This window comes from Urocitellus parryii, chromosome 2 (assembly GCF_045843805.1).
Source record: "Urocitellus parryii isolate mUroPar1 chromosome 2, mUroPar1.hap1, whole genome shotgun sequence".
NCBI classification, from domain to species: domain Eukaryota; kingdom Metazoa; phylum Chordata; class Mammalia; order Rodentia; family Sciuridae; genus Urocitellus; species Urocitellus parryii.
The window spans coordinates 138,968,967-138,987,017 of record NC_135532.1 but is presented as its reverse complement, the minus strand read 5'-3'; the positions used below and the strand labels follow the sequence as shown (position 1 = coordinate 138,987,017).

The following is an 18,051-nucleotide window of genomic DNA, read 5'->3' as shown; positions in this document are numbered from 1 at the left end:
CACGCTCATAGTTTAAATGAGACAAATTATCCTATAATTCTTGCTATATGAAAAGCAGAGTGATAAGAAACCTAAATCTGATTTATACTTTTGCCAAGTAAAAATGCTATTTTACTTAAATTAAGTAAATTTTAACTAAAATTAAACTTCAAATAAAAATTTCACTTAAGTATTCAGAAAATATTATAAATGAAAACTCCTTCGTATTTTAAATAACTATAATTTCTTTTCTTGCAACTACTAATTTACAATTAAGTGTGATAATTACCAGAGATATTTACTTAGATCCTTTACTCTTTGAAGTTCTGCATTCTTTTTATACTCGTTGTTACTGAGAGTTGTGGTACTGGTGGCATCTTTTATGACACAGGAAATTATTATCAAAAAGGAAATGTGATTCATATAACATTAATTATCTTTGGAAAGGAAAGCAATGAATAAGTAAATCCCACCAGCACATACATCCATAAGAATGGAACTCTAAATAGAATAAAATATATTCCATGCTTGTATAATTGTATCAAAATGGATTATATTGTCACATATAACTAAAAAGAACTAGTAAGTTAAAAAAAAAAAGAGTTAAGAGTCAAAATTGATGACTTAATTTTGTGCCTCAGCAGGTTACTTGAAATGTCTACTTTCTTTTTTGCAAATAAAAGGGTATTACTATTATTTGTTACTTATACTCTTTTATTTACTAGCTACTCTTATCTATTAGAGATATACAAGCCCTCATTTGGAATTACTGGCTATTTCTATCTCATCTATCATGTTGCTATAGCTAGACTTGGTTCATGCCCACTTTATGAAGCATGACAAAATTTGGAGATAATCTGATAATTGTGGAAAGTTGGACAGAAACCAATAAACTGGTAAAAACTTTAGTCAGTTTCAAAAACTTTGTTGAAAAACTGATTCAAGATTAGAAAATTTAAACTCAACTTCTGAATAAAAACAGGGGGCTTTTGTGTCACCTATTTCCTTTTCATAATGATGACCTTCCAGGGACAACTGAAGAGTCTTTACTAGCTTTATTAGAAATGGTTCTTACTTTGCTGAAATATCATCAGTTTGTCTAAGTCATGTAAGAGGACAAACAAAAGTACCAAAGCATAATCAACCCATTAATTACTACTACATATGTATGTGTATACATCGTTCTATTATTAATATTTATTAGTATTTTTCCCAAGTTAACATACAGGTTATCTTACTGATTACCTACCGAAGATCAAGACCTTGATTTTGCCAGATGTTTTCCATAATGCGAATAATTTGAAGTGTTAGCATATCTTGCCGTAAATCTGAAATTCAAATTATATGTTTCACCACTTAAAACTATCAGTAGAAATGAGGGTATTACATTGTTTTCACATGGAAAACAAAGAGCTACATTTACTGTTCAAAATAATTTATAAGACAGCAATATTTTGATTCTTTAACCCACTTCCAAAGTACCTGCATTACCATATCTGTATAACAGAATAAGTGAGCACATATTTCACAAAAATCTTAAACATATTTAAAATATTTTTGCAAATCCTTAAACATGAACATGTTTACATTAAAGTACTGAGATAACAGAATTCACCACTGAATTGTATATCACAATGCAAAGCCCTTTATAATCTTTCCATTTCCCCCTACAGCCTATTTTCTACATAATTAGGGACATTCTTTATATTCTTAGCAGACTACATTTTTTCTTTGTACCATGGTTGCTATTTTATTTTTGTAATTATTTATTATTAATGTCCCTTTTTTCTGTTAAGACTGTAAACTCTAAAAGGGCAGGGACTCTGTTTTGCTTACTGCTATAATCCCTGGGACTGCCACATAGAATTGTCATTTAATAAATGGACGCTCACACCATTCATTCAAATGATGGTTCAGCAAATGCCAAAATGATTTCAGGACTTCTGATTCTAAAGGGGTTCAAAAAATGCCACCTCAACCAGGGGAACAACTAGAGGTTGACAACAAGCCTGGATAGACTACCACCTGTTCTTCTGAGGGTTACTCTGAAATTACTTTTTTTTTTTTAACAGAGATATTTTTTTATCGGCCTATCAAGACAACCTTTATTCATAATACCTTTGCTTTCCTACCCTCCCATAACTGTGTGGACACCCCAACCTCCTATTCCTTTCTGTTGCTCAGGATGCTCATAAGTTTCATCCATCCGATTCTTTTTCAAGTTCATATTTTGTGTAATGGTATACATAACTAAATATTTTTTCTTGTTAATCTGTTTTATGTTGATTTAATTTGAAGCCTAGTGCAGGAATGTAGAAAGGTTAGGCAAGCCATTTTTAGCTCCTCTAGACATATATAATCATTAACAAGAAAACGTGTCTAGTGGAGCAAAACTACTACTTCTTTTTTAATGTTTACATATACTTAGAACTGTAGGGATCAACCTCCAGCTGATCTTCATTGGCTGATAAGATTCATGACCAATGAGTTCCCTTTGAAGGATCCACCTTTAGGCAGAAAAACGGAGCTGAGAAAAAGCATCTGCCTGCATCTGTTTCCCTATGTTCTAAGTCATCTGCACATCAAATTATCATACTTGAGGTCACGTTTCCTGAATTTCTTTATATATATTATGAAAGTTAGAAGATCTGCTCAATATTCTATATTTTATCACATGTGTATCTGAAAAATAGTTTTCATGGTTCATAAATACTTTGTGCATAAAAGATAGCTAGCTAAATTCATATATCATAAACTCATTAATACTTTTCCTTACCATCTCCATTTTTAAAGATGATCTCATTGTTCTGAAACAGTAACTCCGACATGATGTCTGGGTTCTCCCAATTCAACCACAGTGGCCTTTTTGCAGAGGACATAATTCGACACTCCTCAAGCCTTTGAAATCATTAAAACACTTTACTAGTACACCTTAGCTTCATTATTCTTTTTACTCTCAAATTTACTTTAAAAGATATATCTAGTATAACTTTTTGAAATATAAAAAATTTAAAATTTCTTAAGTTTTAATTATGAAGTCATTCCTAAGACATACAAAGAAAAATACTTTTAAATGTTTATGTAATTATGAATTTTCAACCAATACAGGGAGAGATTTATTTTACAGATATTACATTCAATTTCTTAACTATGATACCAGAAATTCTAACCATAGAAGGTCTTGAACTTTATTATTAAAGTAGTAAAAGGTTATTCTAAAAAATGCAGTTCTAATTTAAGATAATTTTACTATTTCTATTTTTCAGGGTAGGAAATGGGAAAGGAAGAGTATATAATTGGACATTCTTATTTTATGGGACATTTTGACTTTTCTCAAAATTTTATCCAAAAAGTACTTATTCAAATATATCAATAAAATTTCCAACAAAGCATCTTACCGGAGATTTCCTAGTTGATGAGCAGGGTTTAAAGGAGACAGAAAGCCTTGTAGAGCATCCATGAAATCTGGTTGCCTCATTTGCTCAACTAAAAACTTCATCTGTACCTGACCAAAAAGCATAATCAAATTTAGAAACTAAGTTGTAAAGGTGAAACTAACTTCTAATCTCTTCTATACACTGAAAATTCGGTATTGCATAGTCTTTGAATCCATGCTCTGGACTGGCTTCATAATAATGAAAAGGATTTCTATGACACAGAGTAGCGTAACTCAGGGAGAGAGAAAAGAGTGGCAAAACTTGCACCCTTCCCTTGAGAGGATGAACTCTGTGTGACAGTGGCAATGCTTTGGCTCCAGAGCATAGTTAGTCAACCACTGCCTACAGATCAGCTGCCACATTTTGTAAATCAAATTGCATTAGAATATAGCCATGCCCATTCATCACACATCAGCTGCCCTCACACTGGAATAGCAGAGTTGAATAGTTAAGACCAGACCACGTGGCTTGCAAAATCTAAAATACTTATTATCTGGCCCTTTAAGAAAAAAAAAATCTGCTGCCCTTTCTTCTAGAGGAGGAGACCATGCTACCTTAACTTAATATTCTTTCTTTTAGGCTTTTCAGAAAACATTACATTCATGCTCTCTGTTGGGTGAAAAAAGGTCTAGTGATGCTAAAACAAACTTGAAGTTGTAAAAACTTTTGCTACATGGAGTCTCACACTATACTCAGGTTCTAGTATGTATCTAGAAAGAAATATCATTTTTTAATCCTTTCAACCCAGAGTACAAACTGCTCAGTTATCATGTAATACATGGCATTTTATTTCAGGAAGCCTTCATCTAACAGATTAATCAGCAACTTTGTTTTAATTCCAATAATTTTACATTTAAATATATTTTATATAAAAAACATTAAGTGTGTGCTAGAAAAAAGATGTTAGGAGCTAGGAATTAATAATAAATTAATTTTCATGCTGCAATTTTAAAGTTTTTTCCTTCTTACTACATATACGTAAATAGCTGGAAAATCTATTCCATCACAAAATAGACAGCTACTGCTGATGTAAAGATATTTCTTTTTCCATCACTGCCAACTCTATTGCTAGCACTGTGTTTCCCATACCGTATCACTCATTGCTATTTTGAAACTATTTTGTTTCTGGAACTGCAATTTTAGTTACTTATTACAAACTCATTTAAGGCAATAATGATATAAGGTAATGAATTTCATGTTTCTAAGCTATTGTATCATTACCAATTTTTGATAAGAAAATTCTAGTACAAAATAAATGCCTGTATTTATAAATATATATAAAACCTATTTTCTTTCCTCTTAGCTCAGTTACAATGTATAAATATATTTTGTACTTACAAATCAGTCCAGTCCCTCATCTATAAATTGCAGCATCAGAAATAGTACAATTATTTTCTAATATACTAATATTTGAACTTATATACCAGAACTTCAACAAAACCAATTAAGTTATATGCTACATGACATTTAGATTAATATAGTAACTTTCAATACAGCAACTTTCTTTTAAAATTGTTTTCTCCTTCCAGTAATATTGATGAAGATATTGGAAAAACCCATTCATTTACGTTCTCTGCCCTTTGTGGACTTGCTAATAAAGGGGATTAACCCAACTCCAACCCCAACTTCGTTAGAGGTGAAGAATGATTTCACTTTTCATTGCAGGATGTGATAGATTAGATTGAATAAAGAATAGAGAATAGGAAAAGGTCATGAAAAACCTTTTCATTTCATATTCCTTAGCTACACTAAGCCAGGGTGCAGATGATTAGTGTATGTGACATATTTGCTGAGCAGCTTTGAGTCCATTTAAAACTTAAAAATGCCAAAACTCACTTCTTTCCACTCATTTTCAGAGTCATTTTTAAGATAGTAAATGGAAGAATAAGGAAAGAATAATTTTAAATACGTAGGAATATATAAAAAGAAAGGAAGGAAAAAAGAGGGACTTACATTTATTGGGCACCTCAGGTTCTAGGAACTATAATGGGTACTTTGCATAGAGCATATAGTTTAGTTCTCACAACAACCTTATGATTCAAAAGTAATACTCCCATTTTACAGATGAGCAAAATGAAATCTTAGGAGCCTAAATAATGTATGCAAAATTATTTAACATTACATAGCAGAGAGAGAGCGGAATCTGGATTTAAATCCTAGTTGGCTTGATGCCAAGAACCATAATCTACAGATGCACTAAGTTTCTGAACCACCCTAACACATTGCAATGAAAATTTCAAGTTTCAAAAACAAAGTCACACACCTTTTGTGTTTCATCCTTTTTTTCTTGTTTGAGAATGTCAGTTAAGTTAATGAGCTTTTCCATAGCCTCAACTTGCCTATTCAGGTGCTTCAAATACATCCCACAGGCACGACAGTAGGACTCTAAAAGCAGGCCAAACCTCTGACTAACTGTTTTATTGTGCATCTCAGATCTAAAAGAAGAATGAAAAAAAATATATATATGTACATATATGTGTGTGCATTAAATTAGTATATATAAACTTAAAAAATAAGGAAACCCATTTTGTAAGTCCAATAAATGTTACAATCCTACTCACAATAAAATGATTTAAAATCTTATCATTTAAAAAATATAATCAAGTTTCAGGTAGTTCCTGAACATGTCATTTAACAACCATTTTTTAGGTTTATTTTAAACTACTTTTCATTCACCAATCTCAGCAAAAGACACAAAAACACAAAAAAGAAATTGAACAAAAAAATAATAAAATGATCAGAAATAACAAAATACAAGAGTTCAGTGAGTACTTTGACTTTTCTGGCACATAATTCACACTTTTCTACACTGTCTCAAAATTTAAGTTATTTCTAACCTAGTGTCTTGGTCCCATTTTTTTATTCGAACATTAAAAAAAAAATCACATTAGACATAGATTTAAGTTTATTTAAAAGAATATAGCTCATGACCTCTAACTTTGAATACAAAATACAATGCCTTTTGCAAAAATATTTTTTAATTTTTAACAATTTTTTAGTTGTAGTTGGACAAAGTAACTTTTATTTTATTTATTTATTTTTATGTGGTGCTGAGGATTGAACCCAGGTCTTTGCATGTGCTAGGCGAGCACTCTACCACTGAGCCGCAAACCCAGCCCTGTTATTCTTAATTAACCTTATATTCTAGCAAGAAACATGGGATTCTGACATTATTGTTCTGAATTCCAAGTTAAGATTTTTATTTATTTTGGAATATTTTAATCTATAATAGAGTGAAACCTATAGAAACAATAATATGCATCTAGCAAATTTTACTTAAAGTAGAATCAAAACCTTATAAAATATTTTAGCTTTCATTCATGTAAAAAATTCAGTTTTGACTTTTACTGTTTAATTTCAAAGAGAACAGGTTGAAGAGTTCATTACTACTGTAATACATTTTCAGTATAGAAAATGATTCCACCCAAAACTAAAAGTGCATTAGTAATACATATTTATACATCTATTAGATGTATAGTATATAAATATATAGAAAACAAGTAACAAACAGTGAAAGAATTCAGTGGAGAAATAATCTGACTTACTTTAAGTGCCAAAAGAAAAAGTGCCCAATCCTTTGATTTGTCAATGCTTTCTTGAGTAAAAATCTCACAAGCAGGTTATCCAAATATTGCTCATATTTCAGGACCTAGTTAATTAAAAGAACAAACAAAAACTCAAATGAATCAGGGTCTGTTTCTGCATAGCTGGATTTAAAGAAAAAATTTTAGAAACAAAGTACATACTATTGGTAATAAAATGAATTTGTTTTAAAAGCATAAAACTAGTTGATACAGTAATTTTGGAAATTGCATAGTTTTAGAATAAAACATTATTTTCTATTTTACATTATTTTACCTGTACTAGCTGAATCAGGTACTGAGAAAGTTTGTCGTCTGTTAAATATTTTTCTAAGCATCGAACAGCAAAACCTCGAACCATAGGATCTGGGTAATTACAATCCAGAAGCTCCATTGCCTGTTCAGGCTTGATTGGAGGCCAATCTTTTACTAAGCAGTACATCTGTGTATGAGAAAGACAATATATCATATTTTAAAAGTAAGGATAATTGTGAATAAACTTTCTTCAACATTATCTAGTCGTTGATTTTAGGGTTCATTTAGATAAAAAACCTTAAAACTTGCTTAAAATTTTCAGTTCTAGCAAGTTTTATTTGTGAAAATAATGTGAATAGTGTTTTTTTCTCCACTATATACTATAACTACCCAATTGTCCATTTCATCTCTTAAATTTATGTAGTTTTTTTTAAAGAAAACAATTTGAATAATGTACCAATTTTGTGCAACATTAATTTAATAACCTCAAATATATATTTACCTGGGCTACTTCATCTCTAGAATTCCATTTAACAGACAGAAGCAATTTGGGTAGAATTTCAGGTATAGTTACGCAATAGTGTCTGTTGGGAAAAACAAAATAAAAAAACGTTCTTCCATGTTATTCAAAAGGCCTAGGTGTCTAATTCTTCAATCTTTAAGTTCCAAACTTATTATTACTACTATACCTTTTTAAAATCAAAAGAAACTAGTGTTTAACATGATAATTGTATACATATTTACTTACATACTTAGACATGATAAAAATGGCAAAGACAAAAGGAAATCCAAATGAGATAGTACTTACATTTAGCTGACATTTAAGAAAAATTAAGTATATGTGTTATCACTCTTTAGATCACTCATATTCACCTACTTATATAACTTGAATCACACAGTTACCACTTCTGTTGAGGTTACTAGACAAAATATGTTTTAATGTAGTTTCTGCAGAAATTCACTGCAACTGCTTCAGTTAAATAAACCAACGTCACTTACATGTAGCAAGGTAATTTCTGCCTACATGAAAATAAGGTATTACATTATTACTTTGAGGACTTCAAGAAAAAAAATAATGAAAAGTAAATTCCTGAAAATCATAATATCTACACCAACTAAATCACAACTATTTTCTTTCTTGAATTTTAAAAACCCCTAGGAAAGTCAGTTAAAAGTTTAAAAAATGCCCTGAGGAGTTAGTTGAGTAGTAGAATACATGCTTAGCATATATAGGGCCTTGTTCAATTTCCAGAGCCAATAAAGAATTTTTTAAGTTTTAAAAGCCTTCAAAGTCCACAATAAGTATTAACATAGCATGTTTTTCTGTAAGTACAATATGTATACCCATAAGTTTAAAAAAATTCAAAATCATAAAAAAATTATGTATGCTTTATTTTGTACTAAGTATGATAAAAATATAGCAAGATCAACCAAAGTCAGTCCTGTCTTCTGTAATAAAAGAAAAAAAAAAAACAGAGACACTCCATCTTAATATTTACCTGTGGCTCCATAGAAAATCTTTCTCTTGCTCAGTGATTTCAGATAGAGGATCTCGTGTACAAATTGCTCGGAGTTGTTCTTTGTCATTTTCTCTTAATTCATTGTCTCTAGCTAGTCTGTTACTCTGTAAAATAAAGAAATATCTTAGATGATTTTCTTTGCTTTATTCATTAATGATCCCCCCAAAAAGCAAATTAATTTTCAATAAACTTTACACTGCTTATTAACTGCTAAAAATTTCTTCTCCCCAAACACGGCATTTTCAGCAACAGGGAAGAACCAATCTAAGACAGTATTTGTGGAACAAATGCAGTCACTTAACACGGTTAATATTACCACCAATCACAGTTAGAACAATAACTGCCAAAGTTAGTAATGAAGACCAAAATGGAATACTAGGGTATAGTAGTGAATCATTCAGCCTTTTTCCTGATGAGGTCTCTTAGTAGCATTTGATGAACTAATCTAATATTTCTGGTAAAAAAGAATAAGAAACAGTATAATAATAAAATAAAAATGTAAACTTTTTTTTTATGTTTCTTGCCTGAGCATACCCTTAATTGCTGCAAAGCTTTCAAATATAAAAAGTAAAAATAAGTAAGAGAAAAAGGGAGATGAAATACCCTCTTAAAATACTGTACAATGAATGTCTGGAAAGAAAATAATGTAACTTTTTGTATAATTCCAAGTAACGTATTTGTTTCCTTTACATAAAAAATATATTAACTGGATAATTAATAATTATGAATACATATCATTAGTATATTGCTCAAAACAAATATACACTCCACAGTAAATTTCAAAGCTACAAATGAAAGCAGAAATTCATGATACATGGCTTTTTATGTATTTACCTTGTTGGTTTATTCAACAGTGTGAAAAAATACTATTTGCACATATTTATTCAACAAGCATTTACTAAATATGTACTATGTGATTTGTCCTGTTCTTGCTGCTGGAGTTACAAAACAGTAAAAGACCCTGCACTAACAGAGCCTCCATTCAAGTGGGAAATCAAATAAATAGAAAAGAAAAAATATTGTATACTTGATGTAAGTATGCCGAGTTATATAACAAAATTACAGAGTAGCTACTGTTGACTGTGTATTTCAAATAGAACATAATATTTGTGATTCAAATGACAAAAAGAAACTGTCCACGTTTGATCAGCAAGACAATTGCAGATGGAGGAAATAGTGCAAAGGCCCCAAGGAGGGAATGAGGAATGGTTTGATAGAAGAACTGGGAGAAAGCCAGTAAGCTTAGAGTCTAATAAATGAGGGAGACTCAGACAGATAGAAGGTGGAGTTCACAGCATGTAAAATATATGGTTCTGGCTAAACAGTTTGGATTTTATTTTTAGTGACAACTATGTAAGTTATAAAAGCTATAATTTATGTTTCATAAAGATTATTTTGGCCACTGTGTGGAAGTTAGGAGACTATTTACAATAATTCAGGCAAGGGACACTATTTAACCCTCAACTTACTAGGAAAAGTCATCATTTCCACTTAACATCTGCATCCAAGGGATTATTTTATTTACTTATTTTTGTTTATATTTTTAATACAAAATAATTTGTAGTAATGATAAAAACAATTTAATATTTTATCCATTTTTATCCACATTTTCCTTGTTTTGAAATACAACTTTGTCAAATTATAAACACCACTGTCAAAATGAAAATCACTGAAAATTGATGGCTTGTAATTTTGTTGAAGAAGTTGGTCATCTTTGCTCAATAATTACAAAATAATTATTTATAAATACCATCAGAATGATCAATTCAAGGAACTTTTAAAATTTTTACATTACCCTTTTCCTTCTAGTCACCTGCCTTCTGCATTTGTCCAATTAGAAAGCGTTTCAAGTAAATTTTGGTATTCAACATCATAAAAGATAAAAATAATAATGCAAAATATAAGGCTGTTTAGATTCTTGTCACAGAATATTGAGATTAAATCATTACCAGTGAATAATAATGGAATGTGAATATCAAACTTCCTCTTTGTGCTTAAAAATACATTGTTTATTCATTGTTGCCTTGAGTTTGAGAAAATTCACGTAGGATACTGTCATCTGACATTTCATTTGTATGATAAACTTAGCCATTATAATTAGAGTCTAGAGAAGTATTTTTCGATTGGGGTGATTTTGAACTCCCTACATCCCAGGGACCTTTAGTAAGGTCTGGAGACATGTTTGATTGCCACAACTAGGTGTGGTGTCTAGTAGGGCAGAGGCCAGTGACACTGCTGTCCATACTATAATACACAAAATAGCTCCCAAACAAAGAATTATTTGGTCTAAAATATAGGACTGAGGTTAAAAAATAGTACTATAGAGTCCTACTGTCTGTCTCTACATTCCTATTATGATTTATCTAGTAATCGTGAATATTTTTCTCTTTAATTTTGTCATTGTGGGTGGAAAGTGAAAATTTATGTGCAACGAAAGCATAAAAAACCACAAATGAACAAAAATCCTGCAACGACAATGTCTATAGATTTATACCTATGAAAAAGATGCTGCAAGACATTGGGCAAAGCCATAAGAAAACAGAAGGGTCTATTTTATATAATAGTTATAATTTATATCACTACTGTATTATCTTTCTATGCTATTATATCCTTCTGTATTTTCATACCTTTTAGTCTTTTTTAGCATAAATTAAAATAAAGAATAAGGATGAAGTAATTCCTAGGATGATGAAATAGTAAAACATTTTCTGAAACATAATTAAAAAAAAAGTTTCCAACAGATCCAAATGGTAAATGAAAAGAGTAGGTTTAATTCTATTATTAAAAATAAGCACTTTTTAAAAAGAAAAATTCTAGTAAGAAAGAATACAAGACACAAAATATCAATCCTTATAAATAGTTACAACTTCTAAAAAAAGACACTCATATCTTTTAAATCATGTATGCAGGAAAGATATAATACTTAGTTTACAAAAGCAATTAATCAACTCCTTACTAGGACCAGAGATATAAACTGATAAAGTGTGCATCTTTGTGCTGCTGTTACTGTCCAGGATGGACATATTTCAGGACCTCTTGGCCCATTATTCATTGGCTGGTCTATCTATAACCTACAACAAGGCTTAAAAAAAAAAGTGATAAATTTGGAAAATGGGAGAAAGAGACACCAATGAACAAAAATATCTCCTCTCACCCTAACACCTTTGCCCTTGAGAAATAAGGGACAGTTAATGGTCCTTGAATGCAGTTATCTTGTGGTTTCAAAGTTATGGCCAAGATTAAACAACTGGATCAATATTTAAGTTCCACTTACTTTATATTCATTCTTTTCTGGAGAACCAGGACTAATGTGGTGAAGATTTGCTATTTCCTGTGCTTCCAAGCTCAACTAACAAAGTATTTAAATCTTAGTCTCAACTTCAAGGCTACTATCTCAGGGATCTTTTTTGAACCCAATAAACATTAGCCTTTCCCTTGTTCAATCCTTGGTTTTTGTTATCATACTACTGTTTTATTCCTTCATGCTGCTTACCATAAATTTTAATCTTATATTTCTACTTATGTCTGTTTAATGCCTGTTATTAACATTAGACTAAATACTTAATGGGGTCTGTTTAGTTTACACCTTTACCTCTGCCTATTCCAGTGCTTTACACAGAGTTGGCATTCAATAATATTTATTAAACAAATGAAGGAGGGCTAGGGCTCTGAATAGAGGAAACAGAGCTGCAGGAAAAATATCAACATGAAGAAAATTTTACTCTATTGTAATATTGTTCTAGAGCACAATAGTATTTGTTAGTATAACTAAAATTTATAAAACCTTGTCCACACAAAGAATATGTACACATATTTGCAGAAAATGATCTAAGTATGCTAAGTTATATTAACAAGGAATTACTTAAGAAACTCAATTATTTCCCTTACCAGTCCTGCATGGGAATAACTAAATCCTGCTTCTCGGGATACAGACCAATTGGCATGTTCTTCAATCACTGACATATCTGGAAACTTTACCACACTGCTGAACCAATCAAACTCCAACTCTAAGCATGGAGTTTCCTAAGAGATGGAATAAAAATTAGTATGTATATATGTGTGAGAATATATGTATCTATACATGCATATAAATATTGTGTTTTACTGCATTAAAAAAAAAGAAAACCATCTAATTTATAACAAAAGCTTACTTTATTTGGATTTGACCCAGTAACACCAATAGGGTTCAGCAGATCCTCTAATCCATGAGGTACTGGCCAAAGATTCAAAGCCATTTTTCCTGATACTAGGGTGTCAGTATAATCAAACAAGTTTATATTTCCCCAGGCCAATGGACAGTGTTCCTAAAAAAGAAAAAAAAATATTCACTATTCTACAGATTAAATTATAAAGTGAATCTCAAAATATTTTTTTCCCCTGGAAAAGAGATCTTAACGGCTGTCTCTATAACAGAAATATGAAAATCATATTGGTTTTTCAAAATTTAAGCAGTTTCTTTCCTTTTTCCCATTTGTGTTTATTTCCTCCTTTCCCATTGAAATTATGTTTTTAAAAATTATAAATAGGAAATATGATCCAGGAGGCATGATACAATTATTTGGATTCAGTCACTATTATTTAGTCACTTTGTGTATTTAAAAATTATATCACTATGAACTCAGGATATATTTATCCATCATAAATAAATTTCTAAAGCTTTCCCAAGTTATTTTTCTATGATCCATTTATTTATTAATGTCTTAAAATAGGTTTGATTTATTGATTTTTTAAAAATGAAAAATTCTAATTTTATATAATGTTATTCCATCAGAGGTATAATTAGGAGCTTTTGGAGGTAAACATAATTAATTGTTCCTTCTGAAATACTTTACCTCTTTAGCACCCTTTCGGCCTTTAACAGAGCAAATGGAAAGGCAAAGTCGAGCAGCACGAGGAAGATCAGGAATGTATATATCATAATTCAGCCATTCATTCCACCTTTGTAAAATTTTAAAGAAAAATAAAATTTACCAAAAAAGTTTTATCCAGAATATATAAATGACTCCAACAGAATATCAAGAAAAAGAAAAACCTAACAAAAAATAGGAAAGTGATTGGAATAGGCACTCTGTGAGATTACATTTAATGGCCAATAAACATGAAAAAGTAGTCAATATTATTTGTCATACACAAAGTGGAAACTAAAATCTTATGGAGACATCATTATACATGAGAATGCCTAAAACTATGAAGACTCATGATACTATGGGGTGGTAAAGTACTAATAGGAAATCCTACACACTAAGAGTTGGGGTAAAATTTGCTACAACCAATTTTGAAAGCATAATCTATTAACAGTGAACATACATACACCCAATGAACCATTTCTACTTCTAAGAATGAAACCATAGAAATGTGTCTATTTCTGCACAGAATGTTTATAGAAAAATAATTTATAATACTCAAACTGCAAATAATCCAAACGTTTTTACAGTAGAATAAATTTTTATATTCACATAATAGAATATTATATGGCACTAAAAATGGAACAACAGTTACGAACAAAATGGATGAAATCCTACAATTATTGGGTAAGAGAAGCTAGGCACAAAAAATAGCACTTATACAAAACTGGAAAATAAGCAAAACTAACCCTAAATTGGTAGAAGTCAGGGAAGTCAAGGTTACCTTTGGGAAGGATAGAAAGTCAATAAATATATTGAGGAATGGTTTCTCAAGTGCTAGTAAATGTTTTGTTTTTTTGACCAGTATAGTGAATATGATATTTATAGTATGATAATTCATTGAACTACACAATTCTGATTTGTATACTTTCATGCATGTTTGTGTGCTATACTTCAGTAAAAAATCCAAGTTTTGCTTGTAAAAATCAAATAGAAAAGAGAAATTAGACAAACAAGAATTTATTAGTATGATTATAGTTGTATTTAATTACTTTTATGCATAATGTAGTTTTATACAAAATAACCTACTGGTCTAAATAAGACAGTATATAAATAAAATGAAGAATACAGAGAAGAACATATTTGAATTTTAAAATAATAACTTCACAAGAAGTAATAAAACTTAATATTCATAAAATGGAAAGAAAAAACCACTATAAAAAATAACAAGGTAAAAATTACTCAAAACAAATTCTCTTAATTTACTGGATGTTATGAATGAAATTATGTCTATATTTGGTAAACATTTTTGTAAAGATCCATGTATAATAAGTAGATTTAAAAAAATATTTTAAAAGCAATGGGGAAAGTATAATGTACTTGAAAATCAAGACTGCCTAGAAGACGACCTTATTTCTATGTTCCACCGAATGTGTGAGCCTTGTTTTTTGCCTTATCTGTGAAATGAAACCAATAATAGTACCTATCTAATAAAATTAAATGACATAATTTGAATGAAGGAATTAAAACAGCACATTGGTCCATGATAAAAGTTCAGGTGCTAGATAGGCTGAGGCAGGAGGTCTGCAAGTTTGAGGCTGGCCCTAAGCAACTTAGTGAGATTCTGTCCCAAAATAAAAATATAAGAAGGGCTGGGGAATGTAGCTCAGTGGTGGACATCCCTGGGTCAAATCCTCAGTATCCACTCCCCACCAAAATCATCCATTTATAGTAGAAGACTTACATTTAAAATGCAAGAATTCTAAAGGCAAATACATACATACATACATACATACATACATACATACATACTATTACAGAAATACAGGAAGAAGAAATGTGGGACTTAGAAAGTCCATAATATTTAAGAAAAATTAAAGGCATATCTACTTAAATTCACATATGATTTTTTTATCACTTCTAAATTCCTAGAATTGCTCATAAATTAATGAGGAGTATTCTATACATTTTCTAAGAGAGTTATGGCCTCGAAATCTAGTTTTAGCATTATGCTAATAGAATAAAATACATTTTTCTATTCTTCTAGAGTCCATCCATTCCACAACACACATAAACGAAATTCAATACATACAAATCACTTTCTTTATTTTTAGAAAATGGTTTTATATATACAGTCTAAATTGATTCTAATTTTGAGGGATAACTAGTACGTTTATGAAGAAATCATTAAGTATCTGCTTTCTAATAAGTTCATATACCTCTGCTTTTTTGTTTTCGTAAACAAAAAAGTTAAAAAAATTTTTACTTAAAATTTCACAGTACTTCCATTGGGAAATACCTTTTAGACTAGAGAATTCTTGAAGAAAAGATAATAAAATATAGCCCTTTCTAAATACCTACTTTAATTTGCTAAAATTTCAACATTTTAATCATATTATATTAAGTAAACCTGCCTTTAATTTTACTACCCTTTATTTTTGGTACTTGAAATAACTAGGATAAATGTACCTTGGGTTACTGTATTTAGGAGTCTTTGCTTGGAGCTTGTTGAGCTCTTTAGATGGGTAAATTTAACAGTTTTCACCAAATTTGGAAAAATTCTGGCCATTATTTCCTCAAAATACTATTTTTCTATTCTCATAACAATTCCATCCCACCTGTGACAGACATGCAGTATGTATAGGAAATTAACTACTGTTTTAGCAGAAATTTGTAAAGATCCTGTGGTGTCTGTTGCTACAGTGTACCTTCTAACCTGAATAATGTATTTTTTGACTATAATAGTCCAGGCAGGGCGAGGAACTACATCTATTCCCTCTAGTAAAGATGACTACTATCTCTTTAAACGTCACCTGGGCTTTTAAAGATTACTTAATTACAAGATTGAAATTTTCTCTTTTATTTTTCTAGAACTCAAGTCTATACTCATTATGAGATGTACTTCTGGAGTAGTCACTTGCTAGTACTATTGCTATTCTATAATATCCTCTTTAATCTGTCTTCAGTGCCAATTTGAGTTCTCTTAAAATATTACTACTATTATATTTAGGGTACACTGTTATTTCCAAACTCTATAAAACAGACAAATAAAAGCATGATAAGCTTTTAAACTATACTACCTTTTATTTCTTCAATACATCTTGGCACTAATATTTTAAATATTTCCAATAACTCTCCATTTAAGAAATTGGTTTGTTCTCAAAGACCCTTTAATTGAATGCATAAATATCTATTCTTAGGACTGATCTGAAGAAAACTGCCTCAGAGTATTCTGGCTCTGGAATTATTTGCCAACTCTCATTTCTTCTCATAAATGGCAAAGGAGATAAGAAAATAAAATGCTGAGTTTTTGATCTAATGTGGAGAATCATCAGGACTAAACAGTAATCATATTCTGTTTTCTCCTTGAAACAACGGGAAAAGAGAATCAGAAAATTCCTTTGGCTGAAATTTTAGAATCAATAAAGTGATCCTACAAGCGATACTCATTTGACAAAAAGTCTTTATGTTCTGTACGTATATATTCAATTGATACTATTTGCGTAAAACTAATGATGTAAAATATTTCACTTTATTGATCACCTTGCTAAATACTAATGTGACTTTGGAAATATACACTTACCTGGGATTGGAACAAGGAACTCTCTGAGTGTTCACATTGTCACATAAGGGTTCTCCTCCATGGTAGATACCTGTTCTAACATAAATCTGTGGGGCGGGGGAAGAAAGAAAATAAGTATGTATAAAAATTTGTATTCAGATAAAGCTTTTCTGTTCTCCTTTTCTTCACATGTAGAAATTAATACTGATATAGATTGATCAAAGTTTGCTGTTGTTTTCATCCATTAATAATGATGAGACATCAGGCTATCAAGACCCATATTCACTTTTAGCTAGATATGTTAATTCAGAGTTGTTGTACTTCAGAAAGAGAAATTGGTGTATACATTAGGTATTTCTTAAAACCTTTGGTAGCTGGAGCAGCACCCTATAAAGACATGTTTTGTAATAAATCACATGAATGTTCACACGAAGTGGGATCATTTTGGTACTGGAGATTGAACTCGGGGGCATTTTACCATGGAGCTACATCTTTGATGGTTGCTATTTATGTATTTTTATTTTGAGACAGGGTCTCACTAAATTGCTGAGGCTGGCCTTGAACTTACAATCCTCTTGCCTCAGCATCTAAAGTTACTGGGATTACAGGCATGTATTAATTACCACACTGGGCACTAAGTGGGATTAATAGTGAATATAAGAAGATTTACTTTAGGTTGGATTAGATTTTATTGCTAAACTAGTTCTATAAAACTTTTGGTTTTAAGAATTCAGAATTATCAATTTTAGAATTATAGACTTAGGACTGAGAGATATGCAAAAACTGAGTAGATGGAAACTCAAACAGAATTCATTATATATTTTTATTTTCTGAAATTTGAGTGTTTTTTTTTTCTCTAGTCATCTGAAAACA

General features: G+C 30.5%; 1 protein-coding gene across 1 annotated transcript in view; it reads right to left on the bottom strand.

Moving 5' to 3' along the window:
• Pik3ca (phosphatidylinositol-4,5-bisphosphate 3-kinase catalytic subunit alpha) overlaps positions 1-18,051 on the bottom strand; it is a 77,476-nt gene that overhangs the window by 8,583 nt on the left and 50,842 nt on the right. The window contains exons 6-17 of the mRNA XM_026382822.2: positions 17,200-17,285; positions 13,605-13,710; positions 12,924-13,076; positions 12,661-12,795; positions 8,752-8,876; positions 7,755-7,836; positions 7,275-7,439; positions 6,962-7,065; positions 5,680-5,851; positions 3,378-3,484; positions 2,756-2,877; positions 1,229-1,307 (exon numbers count right to left, since the gene is read on the bottom strand). Of these exons, the coding sequence (XP_026238607.1) occupies positions 1,229-1,307; positions 2,756-2,877; positions 3,378-3,484; positions 5,680-5,851; positions 6,962-7,065; positions 7,275-7,439; positions 7,755-7,836; positions 8,752-8,876; positions 12,661-12,795; positions 12,924-13,076; positions 13,605-13,710; positions 17,200-17,285 (1,436 nt within the window). The remainder of the gene's footprint in view (positions 1-1,228; positions 1,308-2,755; positions 2,878-3,377; positions 3,485-5,679; positions 5,852-6,961; positions 7,066-7,274; positions 7,440-7,754; positions 7,837-8,751; positions 8,877-12,660; positions 12,796-12,923; positions 13,077-13,604; positions 13,711-17,199; positions 17,286-18,051) is intronic.